This window comes from Entelurus aequoreus, linkage group LG03 (assembly GCF_033978785.1).
Source record: "Entelurus aequoreus isolate RoL-2023_Sb linkage group LG03, RoL_Eaeq_v1.1, whole genome shotgun sequence".
NCBI lineage: Eukaryota > Metazoa > Chordata > Actinopteri > Syngnathiformes > Syngnathidae > Entelurus > Entelurus aequoreus.
Window position 1 is genome coordinate 62263266 of NC_084733.1, and position 25413 is coordinate 62288678.

At 38.0% G+C, this 25413-nt stretch overlaps 1 protein-coding gene across 8 annotated transcripts in view; it reads right to left on the bottom strand.

Moving 5' to 3' along the window:
* The window catches only part of fgfr3 (fibroblast growth factor receptor 3), a 153872-nt gene extending 129116 nt beyond the window's left edge, over positions 1 to 24756 (bottom strand). For 6 of the 8 annotated variants that reach the window (XR_009825336.1, XM_062042392.1, XM_062042391.1 and 3 more), the window contains exons 1-2: positions 24346 to 24755; positions 10615 to 10824 (exon numbers count right to left, since the gene is read on the bottom strand). Coding sequence is in view for 7 of the 8 variants with exons in the window: in XM_062042392.1 (XP_061898376.1) it covers positions 10615 to 10756 (142 nt within the window). In the remaining variant the exon portion in view is untranslated. Of the gene's footprint in view, positions 1 to 10614; positions 10825 to 24345 lie in introns of all 8 variants that reach the window. The other 2 variants (XM_062042388.1, XM_062042387.1) reach the window with 1 other exon arrangement.
* Between the last annotated feature and the right edge of the window lie 657 nt (positions 24757 to 25413).

Here is a 25413-nt window from a genome sequence, read left to right on the forward strand (position 1 = left end):
GATAGAGATGTTGCCCCTTTCAAGAACGAACCCCGCGGAGGTTTGGTGGGCTGTCTGGAGGCAACAGATGGCTGGTCGGGAGAAAGCCGCAGACGAGAAGTGTACCTGCTTGGTCTCCTTGATGGACAAGCTCTGTGGCTTGCACGGACTGGTTCCTTGGCTTCCTCCCACCCATCCTTGTCGTCTGTTCCAGGGGGGCGGCCAAAGTCGGCCGGATCTATAACGCCAGCTCAGGACCCGCCGACAGCCCAGCCGCCTGCTGCTCCAGCTCTGGAAAAACTGTCCTCGTCTTCAGCGGGCCGTCCCACAGCGCCGCCATCCTTGTCTCTGGTGGGCTGTCCCAAAGCGCTGTCATCCTCGTCTCTGGCGTCCCAAGACGCGTCCGTCATGCTAGTCGCCTCCGTGACCCCCTGCTTTCCTGCTGCACAGGCGGCCATCAAACGTCCACGCGCCTCCTGGTTCCGTGGTGGCTCGCCTCGCCAGATGCAGCAGAGATCAACGCGTCGCCACCACCTGACTCTCCCTCCCTGGCTGCGGGGACAAGGTTTGGCGACCCGCCGCCAACTCCGCCCTCCACCCTCCCGTGACTTTTGAAGCTTGTTTTTTTGGGGGGACGTCTAGAATCCGTCCCTAAAGAGGGGTGTACTGTGACGATCAGTCAGGTTCACGCCGGGTTGTGTTTCCTTGGTTGGTGTTTATTTCCTGTCAGCGCTCTTATTTTAGATCCACTTCCTGCATGTCTAATGTAACGCTCGTTTCCCTCACCTGCCGCTGATTGGCAGCCCGGCACCTGTTGTCAATCAGCTGGCTGCCATTTATGACTGCCTCGCCCTTCAGTCAGGGTTCGGTGATTGTTTCCTGTCTCCCGTTATCATGGTTCCTGTTATCCTGTCTCCGGTTACCCTATCAAAGTCCTGTTTTCCTGCGCTTTACCTGCCATCTCTGCATCTTGGGGTTCAACACCAACAGTTCCTGACAGTTTCCCTTTTCAAGATGGCGGCCCCACGTCTCGTCAGTGCCAATAGACAGTAGCGGTCGATGTGGCGTCTAAATACATGATTTCTATGGCTAAAATAGCCGGTAGATATGTTAGCGCCGCTTGAAGAGCGGAATGTTTAAAACGCCACCTTTATCGTTAGTTTTAAAACCAAAATGCTTTCACTCTCTCTCTTCTGTCTCTACAATGTTTCTGCTTGCAAGTGGTCTGTGCGTGTTACTTTATTTAACTTTTTTAAACATTTATTTATTAATTTTCAGACTAATGCAATAGACAGTAGTTGTCAAAAATACATCAAATGCGGTTTTCCCCAAAAAGAAAAAATACAATAAATACATAAAAATAAAAATTATAAATAAAGTAAAAAATATCTCTCTAAGGTCTGAATGACCTTAGAGAGATATAGCAACCAACAAGCACACAAAAGGCTCATCAACCGCCCACATTTCAATTGCATGGATTAAATTGGAGATCAGTTTCTTCAACATATCTCAGAAAGGCACCCCCTAGTTCTTGAAACTTTGCAGGACAACCATTCAATGTCAGCCTCATCTTCCTGTGCGTGTGGTGATGCTGACTCGCGCTAGTGCCTCGCCGTACCGTCAGCCGGCGCATGAAAAAAAAAAAGACCTTTTTTTAATTCGTTAGTACCGCGGTACTTTATTAGTACCGGAATGCCGTACATCCAGTGTTCGTAATCTCGACGTTAGCAACGCCGTTACTTTTACTAGTAACGCGTAATCCAACTAATTACTTTTAGGTCCGTTACAACGCCATTAGCGTTGGCTTGATGTGACATGGCACGCTAATTTTGATGTAGTTTTATGTCGACATCAAACAGGAAGAGGCAACATAACACTGTGACAGCGCAGACAACAACATACGCACACGTTGGGAATATTGAACAACAATTCAATGATTGAAGCGATAAACCTGCCATCCAAACAATACACCGTTTGTTGACAAGAAAATATGACAGCCCATTCAATCTCTTTGTTAAGCAGAATCACAAGAGCTGGCGACTAACTCCCGCTGCTAACGTCTGAAGCTAACAAACAGCTCTGTGGATACCTTTGATGATGTCACGCGTCACTAGGCAACATGCCCCGCCTTTTAAAAGCACACACACTCACAGTTTGCTCATATGAAATACCGTAATAATTACTTTTCCCAGTAATTATTTGCATTTAGTTAGTAATTCAATTACTTTTTTGGTAAAGAAAGTATAATTAATTACTTTTTTAAAGTAGTTTTTTAGAACACTGCGTACAACCAGAGTACAGAATGTTAAAAAGTTCTCCTAAAGTGGAGCAGCAGCGACAAAATATGGAGGGTATATTCAAAAACAAGTTTGGGGACATTCCGGCTGACAGCTTCCACGTACAACTACAAAATGTGCTGATGTACAACACATGCTGACGCATGACTGACACGCACACACGCAGGAAGATCAAAGTGGGACCCAGAAGGGCTGTGAAGTGTGTGTGCGTGTGTGTGTGTGTGCGTGTGAATGTGTATGTGCACGCGTGTGTGTGTGCATGTGTGTTAAGACAATAAAGGGGAGGAAGCAGAATGTGATTGCGGTGCAGTGATTGTGTGTCAAGTGGGAGGATGGTGTGGCTTTAACAAGCCAGGTAACGACCCAAACACGCCCAAATGACAAGGGCCTGGAGGTATGACTAACACACACACACACACACACACACACACACACACACACACACACACGCACACACGCACACACGCACACACGCACACACGCACACGCACTCGCACTCGCACACACATAGGACTGTAATGCAATGGCAAAAGTGAGTGTGTTAAATGTGCCGCTTCAAAACGTCAAGAGCGGAGGAGCAACATTAATCATGGAGACTAAAGGGAGGGGGTGGGTATTACTGTAAATACAGGACACACACATGAACACGCACACACAAGCACACACGCGCACACGGTTGTGTGCGCGTAGGGTGATTATTACTGTAAATACAGGACGCACGCACGAACACGCACGCACAAACACGCACACTTAAACACGCACGCACGAACATGCACACACGAACGCGCACACAAACGCGCACGCACACACACGCACGAACGAACACGCACGCAGGCATGACCAAATGACCCCTCAAAAACACACACACACACACACACACACACACACACACACACACACACACACACACACACACACACACACACACACACACACACACACACACACACACACACACACACACACACACACACACACACACACACACAGGTGTGCAGCAGCTAAACTACTCACTCATTTGGCCGCCGTGAGACACCGTGCTGCGTTCAAGGACGTGTCTGCAGTGCCAACTACTTTATGACCCACATATGCACACGCTCCCGCCCCCCCCCTCGAAACCTCTCACAAAAACACGCGCGCGCACACACTCTGCACAGGTAAGTGGTGGCTGGTGGGGAAACGGAGCCATCTGCCAGTAAACAACAGCCATTTTATCCCCAGTGCTTGTCCATCTGTGGACGTCTGCTGGGAGCCAGAACGCCACAAGGGAGACTGCCAGGGAAATGGAGATGACGAGGAAGACGGTGGGGATAAGACGCAGGCCGCAATAAGGCCCTTTCTACACAAGCCGGCTAAGGTTATCCAGGGTAAATCCCACCTAACCTTATCCTTGTTCATACACACACAATGGTTGTTTAAGACCCCCTCGACCCCTCCATCCGCTGGTGCAACGCGGATGGACTATGATGCGCACATCATAGTCACCTCCAGTGTTGCATTGTATGCAAGTTCTTAAATTAAATGTGACTTATCTGAACAATATCCAGTGTTGTGGTATTTCAATTAACTGGAATCCAGTGTGCTGTGGGTGCCTATTGTAGTGAATCACAACTGAGCCATCATAAATTAATCAAATCTTTAATGGACATGTGAAAGTAAACAATGTGATAAAGAACATTTTACATCAATCAAACTAGGGATCTAGATATCTGGTCAGGACACTCCTCACTCTTTTAACCTTCACCTTCATTGTCCATTCCTTTTTGGTGACTTTATATACTCTGGACCTAGACGTTGAGTCCGCGACATAACTGTTAGTCTGCTTTGCCAGTCCAAAAGCATTCGATGTTTTCCGTAGTCTTCACTCAGCGGCCAGGTAATACAAAGCACACGCTACCTTTTTTATCACACCCACGGGAGCCCACATTCTCCTTGTCTCCCCTTTCTACAAATGGACAAAGTTTTTCGGTAAGTAGAATCACAGGTGACCTGGACATTTGAAAGTTATTTTGCCGTCTGAGAAGTGTTGTATCCGAAATAGCTGCAATCGCACGTTTCCTTAGCTTAAGGTATTCATGTGTGATTTCCACAAGCGTCTGTACATGTAGAAGAATGGTTAGCTCCGGTTGTTATGAAGCTGGCTGTGGCGCGTTCTTTCTGACGACGCTTCCTGTGTGGGGCACGGTCTTTCTGACTTCACTTCCTCTCCAAACTCAGTTTGGAAACAATCAATGAGTCCATACAAAGCTAAGAGCCGGAGATTCAACAAATAAACGGCGCACTTACCCGTATAAAAAAATTATCCAAGGAGGGTTACCTTAAACGGTGATTTAGTGTGGCTGTCACGATGCTTAGGCTAAATAATTATTTGTTTAAGGGGTTATCCGGCTTAGTGTAGACATGGCCTAAGAAAAACGTCCAATCGTTCCTATGACGACAAGGCAAGTCTGGTGGTCTTGCACTGAAAGGGGTGTGGCAGACCCCCTTCACACGTTCAAAGACAACTTTTACCACGTCCCATTTGACTTGCCTTTCTTTGGCGAACTGCCATCAGAGGAGCCTGCCTCACGCTCAGGAAACATCATGAGGTGAAGAAAGGTGAAGAAAACAGGACAAAAGTGACACTGCCATTCCTCGGACTATAGAGCGCACCGGGGTATAAGCCACAGCCACTCAGTTTGAGAAGAAACACAGTACATAGTTTTCCATGTATTAGCCGCATCGGACTATAAGTCGCAGACATACATGTTGCGAAATGAATTATTTACACAGAAATATTCTGTAAATGTGTCAAACAAAACAAAAGTCAGGGTCATTGACCCGCTAGCTGCGCAAGCTAGCTGCGCAAGCTAGCTCTCCAATCAGCTAAACAGACTCAATAACTCCACGGTGACGTTTTGGTGAATTACAAAACTGAAACAATACAAAAAAAATGCCATTGTAAGTTAATAATACTAAAACAGACACTTGTAAACGTGTTATCAAAAATAACTCATGCTAACGACGTATATATCTGCGGCTTATAGTCCGGTGCGGCTAATACATGGAAATTTTCTAAAATGTCTCTAAAATTTAGTGTGTGTGGCTTTATAGTCCAGAAAATACGGTAATCTGATACTGGTATCATCGGCCTGGGACACCCAAGTATTACAGTAGGGAAGCGATTCCTATGGCCCCATTCCTGGGTGGACCTCGCGCGAAAAGAAGAGGGGGGCTATAATCCTTTTTGCAATGCAGTCTGCTGAAAATGATCGAAAACGATACTTTACATAGCAACTGTGGTCAAAGTTGGAATTGCCACAAAAATTAAGATATTCAAACACTCTACTGCCGTCTGGTGGCTAATGTGAAGAGTGCATGTCCCCATGTTGTCACGTTTCATGTGTCCGGTAAACCGTGACAAATAAGGCCACTTGTATTCTTGTCAAATGAACACACAGTTCTACGTTCAGGAGGAAGGAAGATGGAGGGTTCCATTATGTTAAAATACATTTTCTGCCAATAAAAAGAGGGGGGTTAATCCTTTTTTTCGCAATGCAGACTGCTGAAAATGATGGAAAGTGCCACTCTACATAGCGACTGACACTGTGGTCAAAGTTGGAATTGCCACAAAAGTTAATATATTCAAACACTCTACTGCAGTCTCATGTGAAGAGTACACTTCCCCATTTTGTCCATTTCATGTGTCGGGTAAACCGTGACGAATAAGGCCATTTATATTCTTGTCAAATGAACACACGGTTCTACGTTCAGGAGGAAGGAAAATGGAGGGTTCCATTATGTTAAAAAATGGACATTTTCTGCCAACAAAAAGAAAGGTAGTTAATCCTTTTTGCAATGCAGTCTGCTGAACATGATGGAAAGCGCCACTCTACATAGCCACTGACGCTGTGGTCAAAGTTGGAATTGCCACAAAAGTTAATATATTCAAACACTCTCCTGCTCTCTGGCGGCTAATGTGAAGAGTGCACGTCCCCATTTTGTCACGCTTCATGTGTCAGGTAAACCGTGACAGTTAAGGCTATTTATATTCTTGTCAAATGAACACAGTTCATGAGGAAGGAAAATGGAGATGTGTACATAAATGGACATTTTCTGCCAACAAAAGATGACTACTAGCGGCTTGACGAGGATTATTGTTTACGATCTAAAACAACGTCGCTCCTCGAGTCTCGCACACGCTCAGAGAAAGTGCTGAGCTCATGGTGTGTCTCACACAGCGCGGTGTCTTGCGTGGAGACTTAAAAGAAAAAGAAACTTGGCCCGGGCCTCAAACAAAAGATTATCCCTCGCCGTTTGTTGTTCTTTTTTTCCCTCTCCTCCCTCCCCTAACAATACGGAATGATTAAAGCAAACTCCTTCCACGTTTGCTTTGGATTGATCCTCGCTTGTTTCTTCGCCTGAGGGACAGCAGGAGGATTGGAAAAAAAAAAACACACACACAAAAAAAAAACATGCTCAGCAAAGCGAGAAGAGTCCAATTAAATGTTCTTTGCATGCTTTGAAATGTGCCTTTGTGTTGAAATTATGAACGTGAACACACCTTTGACACCTTTTTGACTTAATTTGACACTCCGGTTAAACACTTCACATTTTCACTTTCCTTTTCCTGCTCCTTCACGCCGGCCAATCAGTTCTTTGCCTCGACATTACGACTCGACCCAAGTAAGGATAATGGGTCAATACTAGCGTGATGCAATTGATATTTCTGGCAGCTCATAGTTCATTTTGTGGACTTATTTTGCACTATTACTTCAATTTTTAAAAAGGGGAGTTTGTCGCTGTTAACTGACTGCGATAAATGAATTTCCGCAATGTAGGGAATAGAAGTTCAACAGTCTCATAGCTAGAACATTAAAAAAAACAGTTTATGACCTTCTGAATACATTTTTCAACATGACGAGAGTTCTCTGAACCTGAAATAACACTTTTTAGTCACCTCCACACTCTTTTTTCCAATATAGATACGCCGCCCAAGGCTGATCCAATCCGTGGCCACGATACCGAATGGTTTGGTCTCTTTTTGCACAAATGTCAAACTCAAGGCAGTGGCCAGCCACTTCTTTTAACTTGGCCCTTGAAAGCCTGGAAATAATATGTATCAATAAAATACTGTAACTTTTCTTACTAAATATATTCTTTCTTTCTATTTTGGGAGAAAAAAAAAATTACTCCATGTAATCGCAAATTATGTTAACTTAAATATTGTCTAATTATGCAAAGATATATTATCAAACATCCAAACCATTTTTTAAATAGAAATAAATACTAATAATAATGATTTCAAAGCAAGTTATCCATCAAATTGTGCAATGTAAAAGTAGCAATAGATTTCATGGTAAAAATGTTTTATTTACTTTGGTTTTTACAGCATTTTTCTCTAAATGAAAAAAACAGTACTTTTTTTACTGTAATAATCTGTGGTGCCGTTTTGGCATTTACAGTAATACACCGAAAAATCTACAGTTGTTGATTTGCGGTAAAAAAAAAACCCCAACAAACTGGCAGCTCAGGTGCCAAAATTTTACTGTAAAATTGCATTTTTTTTATTTACAGTAAAAAAAATAAATGTAAATTTTACAGTAAAATTCTGGCAACTGAGCTGCCTTTTTTTTATACCATAAAAACAGCAGTACTGTTTTTTCATTTACAGTTATAAACACTAAATTTTGAGGTGAAATTATTACAACTTATCATATTTTTTTAACATTTTAGTTTCTAAAAAATCTACTAATTAAATGCATAAAAACATTGTGTAATAATAGTATTCACTGTTAAAGGCAGCCCTCTGGGGCCAAACATAACTGCGATGTGGCCCTCAGTGAAAATGACTTTGACACTTCTGTCCTATAGTGTCCAACACTGTACTACAGTACGCAGGTAGCGTCAAAATCTATTTGTGCTGCAAATAATATATGGGAAAGGCTGTCAGTCAAAATAATTTACATTTTATGTTTTTGATGAACCAGGACACACTTTGGATTTAGATTTTGGTATCACCTGATTCCAAGTAAATTCAGGGCCATACTTTTGGTTTTATTTTTGGCTTCTAATGTTTTGATTATGATTATAATCATAATCAAACACAGACCATATACCGCATTTTCCGGACTATAGAGTTGCACCGGGAATATAAGCCGCACCCACTACATCTGAGGGGAAAAAATAGTTTTCCATATATTAGCTGTGTCGGACTATAAGTCGCAGATATAAAAGTTGCAGGAAAGTTTTGTAAATGTTTATTTACATACCTTAATTGTTTCCAAATGTGTCTGTAACACGGCAGTAAAACGGCTGATCAAACAAAACAGAAGTCAATGTCATAGACCCACTAGCTGCGCAAGCTAGCTCTCCAACCAGCTAAACAGACTCGATAACTCCACGGTGACGTTTTTGTGAATTTACGAAACTGAAAAAAAAGCCATTTAAATTGTTAACGAAAAAACATATAGCGTAATTGAAAAAAAAATGTAATGAACGAAAACACATAAAAAACGAAAGAAAAAAAATTAAACTCACTTAAAGCGGGTATTTTTCAGAACATTACCCCCCGCGTTAAGTGAGGGAATACTCTATTGCAGATTTTTGAGGGGATATTTTTCAAGCCTTTTTTCGATCCTATTTTAAGCATTTGCAAGTAGTAAAATGACTAAATTAATTCATAAAATCGATTATTTCCCCGACCTCTAGCCGTGCCTTAGTATTATTAACTTTAGATGGCATTTTTTTTGTATTACTCCAGTGTCACAAATTACTCAGTAAATTCACCAAAACGTCATCATGGAGTTGACTCTGTTGAGCTGATTTGAGAGCTAGCTTGCGCAGCTCTCCAATCAGTCAAAGTGTGTCCTGGCTCATCAAAAACATCCAATTTAAATTATTTTGACTGACACTCTTTCCCATACATTAGCTTAGTAGGCCTAAACATTTATTAAAAACAAGGCAGATGTTTTATTCAGCACGCACCGTATTTCCCGGAATATACAGCCGCACCCGCTAAAATTTGGGGAACATTTTTCCCATATATTAGCCGCACCGGACTATAAGTCTCAGTTGTATACAGTACATTATGAAATGAGTTATTTACGCAGAAATATTCTGGAAATGTTTATTTACATACCTTAATTGTTTCCAAACGGTGTCTGTAACACGGCAGTAAAACGGCTGATCAAACAAAACAGAAGTCATCGTCATGGACCCACTAGCTGCGCAAACTAGCTCTCCAATCAGCTAAACAGACTCAATAACTCCACAGTGATGTTTTGGTGAATTTACTGAGGAATTTGTGAAACTGAAACAATACAAAAATAATGCCGTTGTAAGTTAATAATACTAACACAGACACTTGTAAACTTGTTAGCATATTAGCTAATTCTAACGATGCTAACTTCATTACATATGCATGAAAACACTCCTACAGACATCACACATGGGACGTTTTATTAAGTAAGAATTGTTGTAGTTATATTGTAAAACTTACAAACGTTGCCTGGAGTGACGAATGAAGAATACATACGGACGGTTTTACTTTCAGTTCAAGGCAAAACAGGAAGTACGTTTTCAACTTGCAGCACCTGCAGTGAGCGAACCCGTCCAAAAGATGGCGCCATACCACAAACAATAACACCATTAGAGTACTCTGCCTGGGTTTAACGAAGATTATTGAGCGCAAAACATTAAGGCGATTAGCGGAAGAAGAAAAGATCCATAAATTAGCCGCACCATTTTAAAAGCGTCAGGGTTTAAAGTGTTGGAAAAAAGTTGCGAAAATTTAGGGTAATCAGTGGCCTGCGGATGCTGCTTTTCAAAAAGCAACGAGAGACAAATCGAGGGGAGACTTTTAGTGACTCTCATTTCTCTTCTCAACGAGCAGCAGGGGTGCCGCTGCAGTTCCCTCTTTTTTTGACATAAAAAAGTTGAAAACTAAAAAAGTTTTTTGCTCACGTTTTGACTCCCACAGAAAAATGATATGCGTCAGGGGGTCAACGATGGAAAGTGAAGTGAATTACATTTATAAAGCGCTTTTTCTCAAGTGACTCAAAGCGCTTTACATTGTGAAACCCAATATCTAAGTTACATTTAAACCAGTGTGGGTGGCACCGGGTTGGGTAAAGTGTCTTGCCCAAGGACACAACGGCAGTGACTAAGATAGCGGAAGCCGGGATCGAACCTGCAACCCTCAAGTTGCTGGCACGGCCGAGCAACCTTTCCCGCTGGGAATCAGCCAATCAGCTGGTCACCTGCTCTACTTTGCCGACCAGTCACTGAGAAGGACTCCATCAAAACAGAAAATGCAGTGTTTCCTGGAACACAAACGGTGTGAAGTTGCACGGCCTACCTGTGGGTTCGGCGATGGGCAGCCTGGCCGCCGCCACGCAGACGGGTAGCAGGACGCAAAGCCAGAGCGAGTGCCACGCGGCCACCATCCCTGCGGGCGGCGAGGCGCGGCGCATGGCAGCGAGGCCCGACTCAGGCGACATCCTCCCTTAGCATGACGTCCGGCGGAACGTCGGCACCGGGGACGCCAGCGGAACGCTTCCTTCCTCACCTGGAAGGCCAAAAAAACAGGAAGCGGTCAGGAGAACACGTGGGAAAAGATGGCATGAGACGGCATGCACGCACAGCCTGGGAGCGGCGGCCGAGCGCCCTGTTTGCTCACGTCGGGAAAGACGCTGGAATGTGAGGGAAAGCTCCAAGTGAGGGGTCCTCGGGCACACACACACACACACACACACACACACACACACACACACACACACACACACACACACACACACACACACACACACACACACTCGGCCTCAGGCAAAGTGTCTATTTCTGTAACTTGCATTTTTCAACGCATTTTGTCATCATTCAAACTGTTTTTTAGGCCAAGGTTCAACCAAGTTATTTTGTTTGGCTCGTCTTCTTCCCGTCATGTGTGTGTCTTTGTCTTCATAAGTGAGACATTTTTTTAGGTTTTATCTAGTTATCAGTCCACTTTTTACAAAAATTATTATCTTCTGGCTTCTGATTGGCTAAACACATACAACCTGTTGCGTTGGCATACGATTGGCTGCCTGCAAATATTCAGTGCGTCCGGAAAGTATTCACACTGCTTCTCTTTTCCCACATTTTGTAATGTCACAGACTTATTTCAAAATAGAAAAAGTTGTTCTTTATCCTCAAAATTCTAAACACAATACCCCATAATGACAATGTGAAAAAGTTTTTTTTTTCTGTATATTTAGCCTGTTTAGCCTATTTAGCTCAAGTCCAGGGTGTACCCCGCCTTCTGCCCGAAGAAAGCTGAGATGGGCTCCAGCACCCTCCGCGACCCCGTAAGGGTCAAGCGGTAGAAAATGGATGAATGGAGCACATTTGCAAACATTTATTTAAAAAAAAAAAAAAAAAATTCCATTTTAGAATAAGGTTTCAAATTTAAATTAGCAAATGTATCAGCTTGGACACAAAAAACTGTACAGTGCATCCAGAAAGTATTCACAGCAATTCACCTTTTCCACATTTTGTAATGTTACAGCCTTATTTCAAAATAGAAAAAGTTGTTCATTATCCTCAAAATTATACACACAATACCCCATAATGACAATGTAAAAACTTTTTTTCCCCTGTATATTTAGCCTGTTTAGCCTATTTAGCTTGTTTATTTTGAACACATTTGCAATCATTTATTAAAACAAACCAAAAATATTTTTACATTTTCATTATGGGGTATTATGTGTAGAATTTTGAGGACAAAAATCAATTCATTCTATTTTAGAATAAGGTTTCAAATTTAAATTAGCAAATATATCAGCTCGGACGCAAAAAACTGTACAGTGCATCCGGAAAGTATTCACAGTGATTCACCTTTTCCATATGTTGTTGTTACAGCCTTTTCCAAAATGGAATAAATCCATTTTTGTCCTCAAAATTCTACACACAATACCCCATAATGACAATGTGAAAAAAAATGTTTTTCCTGTATATTTAGCATGTTTATTTTTAATACATTTCTAGAAGCCCCCCCCCAAAAAAAAGGGTCTTTCACATTGTCATTAGGGGGTAGTATGTGTATAATTTCTAGGACAAAAATGAATTTTTTCCATTTTAGAATAAGGCTTCATATTAAATCGGCAAATTTATCAGCTTGGACGCAAATACATTTGTACAGCACATCCGGAAAGTATTCACAGCGCTTGACTTTGTCCACATCTTGTTATGTTACAGACTCATTCCAAAATGGAATACATTCATTTTTGTCCTCAAAATTTTACACACAATACTCCAAAATTACAAAATGTGTTATGTATGTTTTTTTTCAAAATTATTGTAAATTTATTACATATAAACAGGCGATATGGCCTTTTTTAAAATCTCGATATTTTTAGGCCATATCACGATACACGATATATATCTCAATATTTTGCCTTAGCCTTGAATGAACACTTGATGCATATAATCACAGGACTATGATGATTCTATGTGTCTACATTAAAACATTTTTGTTCATACTGCATTAATTAATATGCTCATTTGAAACTTTTATGCAGAGAGCGAAATCACAACTAAGTCAATTGACCAACACAGTATTTATTAAACAGTTATTAAGCAGTGGCACAAACATTCATGTAATTTCCAAAACAGAAAGTGCAAAATTGTCAGAGACATTTTAAAACAAGCTATTAGTACACTTTTGTGCATGATGTCACTAAAATGACATATAACAATACTAAATTAAAGTGCACTTTTTGTACAGAACGCCACTACAATAGTTTAAAACAAATAAAGTGCACTTTTGTGCATGATGTCACACAAGATATTTCAATAAGTGTCCAATAAAAATTAGCTGCATAATAGGAAATCAAATTGTGTACGACTGTACGTCCTTCGCTATGTGGTAGGTTCCTGCGGATGTTGTCTCCTTTTGTTGTAGACTATTTTTTTCCATAAAGTGTTGTAATTTATGGGTTATATAGTTCATGTGTGATGATCATTCATAATTTGCATGCTTGATTTAATTGCTGATAAATTGATCTATTATTATTTACAGCTAAAAAGAGTTAAGAGAATTGATTTGATTTATACATGTATTTAATATTGATTATTTGAGAAACACTGACATTGAATTGCGTTGTTTTCTACTTCATAGCCTAACAAAGGGTTAACTAAAATACTGCATGTTCCACAATTCATTGAGGCAAACCGGATGTTAAAAAGATCGGGAGCAGGTGCATTGTGGTTGTTGAGACTGAGGATTACAAACCTTCGGGTGAATGAATGACATATAACAAGATATAGGAATAGTTTTGTACGCCATTTTTTTCTTATATAAAGTACAACTTTATTACTTTATTACTTAATCTACATACGGTGTTGATCTGGAAAGGTTTGCCTCGGCATTTTGATAGTGTGGGCGTGTGGCACCGAACAGAGATGTTGACATGCGGAGTAAGCACTCTTCATTCTATAGCAGGTGACTTTTCATCATATACATTTTAGAGTTTAGATTTAAAAACTACCTCAATATACTTGAAATAAATACATATAAAATAATACATTTTAGAATTTAACATTATATAATAATAAATAATAATAATACATTATTACTTTATTATAATTATATATAAAAATAAATAATACATTCAAGAATTTACTATTATATAATAGATAATAATATAGTCCAGAATTTAGATGAAAAAAAACCTAAATCTATATACTTATGGGTTTGGAATAAATACATACATAACTATAAAGAATACATTGCAGAATGTATTATTATATAATAAATACATTTTAGATTTTAATATAATTATAGTTATTATATATAATTATAAATAATACAGAATGTATTATTATGTAATAATCAATAATAACAATATATTCTAGAATTTAAATGAAAAAAACTACCTCAATTTACTTTAGAGTTTGTAATAAATAAATGTATAATAAAAAATAAATTCCAGAATGTATTATATGATCATAAATAATAACACATTCTATAATTTATTACATTACAATTATATGTATTATTGTATAATAATAAATGATGATACATTCTAGAATATACTATTATATAATTTAAAAAAAACAATAATATATTCTAGAATTTAGATGAAGAAACTACCTCAATATACTTCAGTTTGAAATAAATACATGTATAATACATAATAAATTGTAGAATTTCTTATTATATAATAAATAATAACACATTCTACAATGTATTATTATTTTTATGTTATTATATAATAAATAACAATGATACATTCTATAATGTATTATTATATAATAATACATAACACATTCTATAATTTGTTATATTGTAACTTATATGTTATATTATTATATCATAATAATAAATAATAATAAATTCTAGAATTTATTATAATTATTTATTATTTTATATTTATTTAAAATTTTTAAGTATATTGAGGTAGTGGCGTGAATAACATTATAGCCAAGCTAATAAAGCTAATAATAAATAGATAAATAATGATAATTAATACATAATATCTAATAAATAATAATAATAATTAATACAAAATATCTAATAAATAATAATATTTAATACATTATTTCAAATAAATAATAACAATATATAAACAGCTGTACTCCTTATGCTATGTTAAATGCTCAGTGGCCTTGTGGTTATAGTGGCCGCCCTGAGATCGGTAGGTCGTGAGTTCAAAACCCGGCCGAGTCATACCAAAGACTATAAAAATGGGACCCATTATCTCCCTGCTTGGCACTCAGCATCAAAGGTTGGAATTGGGGGTTAAATCACCAAAAATGATTCCTGGGCACGGCCACCGCTGCTGCTCACTGCTCCCCTCACCTCCCAGTGGGTGAACAAGGAGATGGGTCAAATGCAGAGGACACATTTCACCACACCTCGTGTGTGTGTGTGACAATCATTGGTACTTTAACTTAACTATTTGAAACACACAACTTTTTTAGCGAATATGTGTGGAGTTTACATGTTCTCCCCGTGACTGCGTGGGTTCCCTCCGGGTACTCCGGCTTCTTCCCACCTCCAAAGACATGCACCTGGGGATAGGTTGATTGGCAACACTAAATTGGCCCTAGTGTGTGAATGTGAATGTTGTCTGTCTATCTGTGTTGGCCCTGCGATGAGGTGGCGACTTGTCCAGAGTGTACTTGGCCTTCCGCCCGAATGCAGCTGAGATTGGCTACAGCTCCCCCGCGACCCCGAGAGGGACAAGCGGTAAAAAATGGATGGAAATATAACATAACTATTTCAGCAGACACATTCGGCACATTTGCACAAAGTCCCACTAACAAAAAGTACAAGACATGATTTAAGTCATATTTTAACACTTTTGAAAGTGTCAAAAGAAGGTAACTACTGCAAAATGTGAAAACAATAAAAGAAAAACATTTGTTTTTGTATGTTTCATTTTTCAAATTTGTGCAGCCTAACTGCTGTTTGACTTTAGAAGGTTCCACTGGGATGCTCTCTTTTCACTCTACATGTGGACATAGCCTTGAAATAACCTCGTCTGCGAGACGCCCACCACACACACACACACACACACACACACACACACACACACACACACACACACACACACACACACACACACACACACACACACACACACGCACACACAGAGGTTAGGAGCGGTGTTGGCTGGCACACAGGGGTGTATTGTGCGTCCACAGAGAGGTTGTGTTGTCTTAACAGTGCTGCTTTTCTTCCCCCTGCGAGGACCTCGCGGCGCACACGCCTCACTCTCAGGGCCGCTCTGTTAGCACGTTTCCAGTGCGGCGGGACTCACGGGCGGCAGATAACGCAACGCAGACACACACTAACATTTTTAAATCCCCACGCCTTTCATGGCGGCCTAACCACCTTCAGGCCACCTCACCGCCGTGTGTTTGGACAGCGCAGCCGTGAGGACTTTACGCAGTCGTCCGAGGATCTGTGGCGACCACCAACGTTTTACCCAAGCTATGGATGACGTCACTAATTAGTAGGGCTGGCAAACTTTGGGCGCCACACGGTTCGATTCGATTCTTGGGGGTAATGATTCGATTCAGAATCGATTCAAAATCAATACTTTTTTTAATAACATTGGGTGCCAGTTCTATGATTAACTATGTATTTGGTCAGGTAACATTTTACCGAAACATTTACTAAAGTGGCTGGAGAGGACAGATTAAAAGAAAAGAAAAAAAAAAGTCTGATAAAATTTTACCGAAATATTTACTAAAGTGGCTGGACAGGACAGATTTTTCAGAAAAAAAATAAAACAATTTTTACCGAAATATTTTCTAAAACGGAATAAGCGGTAGAAAATGGATGGATGGATGGCTAGATAAGAAAAAGATGTTTCAAAAAAAGATATAATAATAACAAAGTCTGATAAAAATGTTACCCAAACATTCACTAAAGAGGCTGAACGGGACAGATTTTAAAAAAAAAAAAGAAAAAAAGAAAAAGAAAAAGAAAAGGCTGAGAAAAATGTGACCGAAACATTTTCTAAAGAGGCTGGACAGGACAGATTTAAAAAGAAAAAAAAGATCTGATAAAATTTTAACGAAACATTTCTGCCCGATTGTAGCTGAGATAGGCTCCAGCGCCCCCCGTGACCCCGAAGGGAATAAGCGGTAGAAAATGGATGGCATGGATTTACTAAAGTACTAAAGTTTATTAAAGGCAGGACAGTTTTTCAAAACAAAACAAAAAAAAGTGATAAAATGTAACTGAAATATTTACTTTAGTCGCTGGACAGGTCAGATTTTAGCATGGTAAGAGGCGGGGAGCGAACCTGCAACCCTCAGGTTTCTGACACGGGCGCTCTACCCACTACGCCATGCCGCCCCATATATCCATCCATCCATCCATCCATTTTCTACCGCTTATTCCCTTCGGGTCGCGGGGGGTGCTGGAGCCTATCTCAGCTGCATCCGGGCGGAAGGCGGCGTACACCCTGGACAAGTCGCTACCTCATCGCAGGGCCAACACAGATAGACAGACAACATTCACACTCACACACTAGGGCCAATTTAGTGTTGCCAATCAACCTATCCCCAGGTGCATGTCTTTGGAGGTGGGAGGAAGCCGGAGTACCCGGAGGGAACCCACACAGTCACGGGGAGGACATGCAAACTCCACACAGAAAGATCCAGAGCCCGGGATTGAACCCAGGACTACTCAAGACCTTCGTATTGTGAGGCAGACGCACTAACCCCTCTGCCACCGTGCTGCACATTTATAATACATATATATATATATATATATATATATATATATATATATATATATATATATATATATATATATATATATATATATATATATATATACATACACATATACACATATATATATATGTGTATATATAATATAATGCGCTCTGAATACGCACTGCTGATTGGCTGTTATCGCTATGGTTGTAACCAGTCAGATGGTTGTGTGGGTGGGACAATGCTGGGTGCCGTGTAGAAGACAGAGGCAGAAAACAGAGCAGCTTGTTAAGAGTTTAGTTTAGGCGGCTACTTCATATGTTCGTGTGGAAACTCGTTCAGTACACCTCCGAACCGAACCAGAACCCCCGTACCGAAACGGTTCAATACAAATACACGTACTGTTACACCCCTAATATACACATATACATATGTGTATATATATATATATATATATATATATATATATATATATATATATATATATATATATATATATATATATATATATATATATATATATATATATATATATATATATATATATATATATATATATATATATATATATAAGGGCTGTGAATCTTTGGGTGTCCCACGATTCGATTCAAAATCGATTCTTGGGGTCACGATTAGATTCAAAATCGATTTTTTTTTTAATGAAAACAATACACAACAATACCATAATAATGCAATACAATTTCAAAACCAAACCCGACCCAGCAACACTCAGAATAGCAATAAACAGAGCAATTGAGGACACACAAACATGACATGGAACAATCTAAAAGTAGTGAGACAAAAATTAATATTATCAACAACAGTATCAATATTAGCAACAATTTTAACATAGCAGTGATTAAAAATCCCTCACTGATATTATCATTACAAACATTAATAAAAAAATAAAATTAAAAAAATGAATAATAGTCTCACAGTGGCTTACACTTGCATCGCATCTCATAAACTAAATGTCTAATGATAATGTCAATGAGGGATTTTTTAATCACTGCTATGTTGAAATTGTACTAATATTGATACTGTTGTTGATAATATTCATTTTTGTTTCACTACTTTTGGTTTGTTCTGTGTCGTGTTTGTGTCTCCTCTCAATTGCTCTGTTTATTGCAGTTCTGATTGTTGCTGGGTCGGGTTTGGTTTTGGAATTGTATTGCATTGTTATGGTATTGATGTTGGATTGATTAATTAAAAAAAATAAAAAATAAAAAATAAAAAATAAAAATTTTTTAAAAATGAGAATCGATTCTGAATCGCACAACGTGAGAATCGCGATTCGAATCGATTTTTTCCCACACCCCTAATTATTAGATTATCTAAAAAAAATAGTGCTCGATACCGTGGTAGAGCGTAATATGTATGTATGGGAAAAATCACAAGACTATTTCATCTCTACAGGCCTGTTTCATGAGGGGTTTCCCTCAATCATCAGGAGATTTATATATATATATATATATATATATATATATATATATATATATATATATATATATATATATATATATATATATATATAAATAAATATTAGGGATGTCCGATAATGGCTTTTTGCCGATATCCGATATTGTCCAAATCTTAATTACAGATACCGGGTTTGTATATTATATATATATATATATATATATATATATATATATATATATATATATATATATATATATATATATATATATATATATATATATATATATATATATATATATATATATATATATATATATATATATACACACAGTCAGGGGAGGCATTATTCACTTGCCTCCCCTGACTGCACGTCACTGATATATATACGTATATATATATATATATATATATATATATATATATATATATATATATATATATATATATATATATATATATACACACACATATAAATGTATATATACATATATATATATGTACGTATATATATATATATATATATATATATATATATATATATATATATATACACACATATAAATGTATATGTACATATATATATATATATATATATATATATATATATATATATATATATATATATATATATATATATATATATATATATATACACACACACACACATATAAATGTATATATATATATATATACATATATATATATACATATATATATATATATATATATATACATATACATATATATATATATACATATATATATATATATATATATACATATATATATATATATATATATATATATATATATATATATATATATATATATATATATATATATATATATATATATATATATATATATATATATATATATATATATACACATATATGTAACACATTACCGTAAAATATCAATTAATATTATTTAGCTCATTCATGTAAGAGACTAGACGTATAAGATTTCATCGAATTTTAGCGATTAGGAGTGACAGATTGTTTGGTAAACGTATAGCATGTTCTATATGTTATTGTTATTTGAATGACTCAAACCATAATATGTTACGTTAACATACCAGGCACATTCTCAGTTGGTTATTTATGCGTCATATAACGTACACTTATTCAGCCTGTTGTTCACTATTCTTTATTTATTTTAAATTGCCTTTCAAATGTCTATTCTTGGTGTTGGATTTCCCCCAAAAATGCGACTTATACTCCAGTGCGACTTATATATGTTTTTTCCTTCTTTATTATGCATTTTCGGCCGGTGCGACTTATACTCCGAAAAATACGGTACATATGTATATATGTGTATATGTCCTAGTCTTCTCAAATATTGTTGACAAATGTGTCTAAATCTGTGTTAGTGAGCATTTCTTAATTGCCAAGATAATCCATCCCACGCCACAAGTGTGGCATATCAAGATGCTGATTAACGGGGACGGCGTGGCGCAGTTGGGAGAGTGGCCGTGCCAGCAACCTGAGGGTTCCTGGTTCAATCCCCACCTTCTACCAACCTCGTCACGTCCGTTGTGTCCTTGAGCAAGACACTTCACCCTTGCTCCTGATGGGTCGTGGTTAGGGCCTTGCATGGCAGCTCCCGCCATCAGTGTGTGAATGTGTGTGTGAATGGGTGAATGTGGAAATAGTGTCAAAGCGCTTTGAGTACCTTGAAGGTAGAAAAGCGCTATATAAGTATAACCCATTTACCATTTAAACAGCATGATTATTGCACAGGTGTGCCTTAGGCTGACAACAATATATATATATATACTTTGAATGATATCCGATCCAAAAGGTTCAAAGTTCAAATAATGTTTTGCGCAAGCAATTGATCAGTTTGACCTTTGCACTGTGGGTCCACAGCTCCTTTCACAAAGGTGGACATTTTCCCGCTTTTCCTCTGCACCGCTGCTGTGTTTCAGGGCCGCCACAGAGGCACGGCGTTGCCAGTTTGGCAGCTGGATGCAGTGTCAAAGTGTGCACAGTATCTCGCTTCAGTGTACTTTTCTGCGCCAAAGAGTCTTTTTGACATCTGACACACGAACGACATTGAAAGGCGCGACAAAAAGAGCTGCGACGCTCCTTGTCATGCAGGTTCGGTCTCTGCGGCGCTGCTCACCTTCTCGCCTGTCGTGGACGGGAGCACACTCCAAAGGCGAGTGCGCACCGAGCGAGAGGCTCGGAGGCTACGACGTGTTTTTCATGCTAATATTTTCTTATAAGCATGAAAGGCAGCGGCGGTGAATAATGCATGACGGGAATAAATAATGCACGGCCCCACGTGGGCGCACAACGGTGATGAGGATGATCAGCGCTCGCCATGTCACATGGGGCAGCGTTGTCCCCTTCGTTCACAAAATCAACAACGTTCTGATGATGTACACAATTATTAATGAGGTATTACAAGATCAGCGACTCTTAAACTGGTGGCACACCAAATATTGACTAAATATTCAAACACAGTGTTACTGTTCAAACTGTATGTAATGTGACCTCTGCCGTTAATGAATACGTAGGCCTACTAAGCTACTGTATTTTAATGTTATATGTATGTATACACACACACACACATATATATATATATATATATATATATATATATATATATATATATATATATATATATATATATATATATATATATATATATATATATATATATATATATATATATATATATATATATATATATATATAATTTTTTTTTTTTTCTTAACCTTTAAGGCTCCTCTAAGTTTGGTCCCAGGGACCCAGAAGGATCTGAGTCATAAAGATGTTAAAAATAAGTCATGTATATATTGTATTATTATTAGTAGTGTTATTATGTAACACCTGAATCTCTTAATCACCTTCAAGTATATCTGTTGATATAAAGTTTGAAAAAGTTGTTGTTCTATGCCCTTTTTTTATAATGGCAAAACCACAAAATATGCTATATTTTCCACCCCAAAAAATTCAAAATGGATGTAATTGGAGACTAAAAAAATAGTAACTACTTTTTGTACTGTTTTTTTTTTATTTTTGGGGGAATTTTTGGAATCCAAAAGGGCCGCACTCATAAGTGTTAAAAATAGGTCCTAATTAAAAAAAAACATTTAAAAAAATACTTTCAACACTTAAATCTTTAGATCAACTTCAGATCTGTCAATCATAACTTTTTATTATTATTATTTGGTTTTTTTTATGCTCTTTTTGCCAAATAAAACCTATTTTTTAATTGCAAACACAAAATATGCAATATTTTCTCTTTTCTTTTAAAGAACAATTCCACTTTTTTATGTTTTATAATAGTATTTTTCAAATGTGCAGCTGGCCATTAAAAAAATTAGCTGTGGACCGCAAATGATACCCGGCACTTTGGACACCCCTCATTTATACATTTATACACAACATATGCAGTATTTTTTTTTTTTTTTTATTCGACTTTTTAATGTTTTTTTTGTTTGTTCGTTTTAATATTAATTAGAGCCTCAAATAGGTTCATAACAACATTGCTTTCAATTCAATAGTATTTTTTCAGCAATGACAGTTTTAAAAAAATCCACAAAAATTCTTGGAATCCAAAAAATAAGTGTTAAAAATGTTATTTTATTTAATTTTTTTTACTTTCAACACTTAAATCGATAGATCAACTTCAGATCTATCCGTCGATTAAAGTTTGTATGGCCTTTACATCTGTTTTAAGATTAAGATTAAGATTAAAGTACCAATGATTGTCACACACACACTAGATGTGCTGAAATTTGTCCTCTGCATTTGTCCCATCCCCTTGGGGAGCAGTGGGGAGCAGTGGGCAGCAGCGGCGCCGCGCCCGGGAATCATTTTGGTGATTTAACCCCCAACTCCAACCCTTTGTTGCTGAGTGCCAAGCAGGGAGGTTATGGGTCCCATTTTTATAGTCTTTGGTATGACTCGGCTGGGATTTGAACTCCAACCTACCGATCTCAGGGCGGACACTCTATGCCCTTTTGTCAAAGAAAACCACTCTCTTTTTTTGATTGCACTTTTTTGTGTGTTTTTAATAGTTTTGATAGAATGCGCCACGGGCCGTTAAAAAAATTAGCTCCGGCCCGCAAATGGCCCCTGGACCACATTTTGGACACCCCTGATTTCTACATTCCATTCATCAGTTATACGTATTTTATTTGTTTTTAACCTTTTCAAGGCTCCTCTTAAGTTTGCTCCCGGAGACCCAGAAGGATCTGAGTAATAAAAATGTTAATGTTTTATCCCTTTCTCTCAAAGAAAACTATTTTGCTTATGGCAAAACCACAAAATATACAATATTCCCCCTCCCCTATAATAATAAAAAATGTAATATTTGATGTTAAGTAATTGGAGCCTAAAATAGGTCAATAATAATAATAATGTTAATAATAATAATAATAATAATAATAATAATAGGTTGCTTTTAATTCATTGTTTTGAGCAATGACAGTTAAAAAAAAAATCCAATAAAATTCTTGGAAATCAAACGGGCCTTACTCATAAGTGTTAAAAATAAGTCCTATTTAATTTTTTTTTTTTACTTTCAAAACTTAAATCTTTGGATCAACTTCAGATCTATCAGTCAATTATATGTTTTTATTATTTTTTGTATTGTTTTATGCCCTTTTTGTTAAAGAAAACACACACATTTTGCAATATTTTCAACTTCTTTATGTTTTTTGATTTGTTTTTTTAATAGCATTTTGAGAATGTGTTCAAAAAAATAAATAAAAAACGGCCCCCACGGGCCACACTTTGGACACCCCTTATTTATACTTTCCATTCATCAGTTATAAGTAATTCCTTATTTTCTGCGCGTGAAACTACAATTATTGTCTGTAGTGAGTTTTATGTTCATATTTTTGGGTTAACAGCACATTTACATGACATTTTGTCAGAAAATGTTATTTTCCTATGGCCTTTTGTAACAGGAAGGAGCGAAAAACTACTCCTAAAACGCGGTATTGTCGCAAATCTTTCTTTCGAAGTTGCAGGCACGAAAACTGAATCAGAGATAGTGATGTTTTCATTTTGCGACAATTCTCTTGAAAATCATCACACACCAACATATCATTTCTTCTGAAAAAAAAAGAAAGGCGTTTTGATGCCAATTCATATTTCATTTTACATGGAAGACGTGAGCGATGCGGCAAGGAGGAGCAGAACAGGCACGTCGGGCTTTAACATGGTGCGAAAAATGATGTTAATTAATTATTTATATATTGATTCCTTTAGATTGTTGTGTACATGTTGATGTTTTTTTCTCCTCCCGGCATCAAAATGCAGCACCAACCAGAAGAGATGAGGATGACCACTTGCACTTTGATGTTTGATTTGGACATAAATGGAAGAATAAACAATAAACCCAGCAGAAGCTTGCTTGAACCGAACGTTCACACGCACGCACACGCACGCACGCACACGTCAACCTGTAGCGTAGAAGAAAGTGAAGGAAGTACCTAATGTAATGTCCGTCCAGGGCAGACTTTATGTCTTCAGGTGTCCAAACATGAATTTCCAGGACTCCAAAAAGTACTCTAGAAATCCCCCATGGGTCTTCGGTGTCAACGAGGAGAGAAGAACAAACAACAACAACAACAAAAAAAAAAAGGAAAAGTTACAAATCCTTTCCCTCCACGTCTTGACACGAGCGTCGACTTGTCCACTACTTCTCCGAGCAGGTACTAGCAGCAGGTCCTTCCGGTCCGGTCCACAGCGCGCCGCGGTCCACAGAGTCCGAACCTGCCGCCCTCGCTCATGTTGTCTCCGTCACGTGCACCCAGCCGGTACCGCTCGGCTCGGCAAGTGAAGTTGGACTGGCGGCGCTGCTCCGCTCAGACTGGGTCAAGAAGACCGCAGGCATGGAGGCGGACGTCAAGCTGGCGGGGCTTCGGTGCGCGCGGCGGCCTCACTTCCGTGAGACGCCCTTTCAAAAGAAGAGTTGTGAACGCGCTTCTTTTTTATTTAAATCGCAGAAAATCAGCTTTTACAAGAATATTAATTAACTAAAAAACTGTATTTATTCAACATTATGCTTGTTATTTGATTTTATCAAACTGTTACGCCCTTTCAAAAGAAGGGTTGTGAATGCGCATTTTTAAATCGCAGAAAATCAGCTTTTACAAGAATATGAATTAACTAAAAAACTGTATTTATTTAACATTATGCTTGTTATTGGATTTTATCAAACAGTCAAAGACATTCCATTGCATTTTACGGTGAGCAGTAGGTGTTCCACTTTGGTAATTGTTTCTTATCACTTTACAAAAACAATGAGGTCAATTAAATTGCAGTCGAGCTACTGTACAAGCAGAATGATAATCACGCAAATGAGCATACTACGTCATAATTTTGATCTATTCGCCAATACACTTTTATCTTATTAGTCCAATAAAGTGCTTGTTTGTATATTAGTTAATATTAATGGTTCACATTGTGTAAAAAAGACACAGTGTACCAAGTCAAATTCATTGTGCGTTAAACATATCTGGTTTCCCATGCTTTTGTTTTGGAGGCGAGCTGCTCTT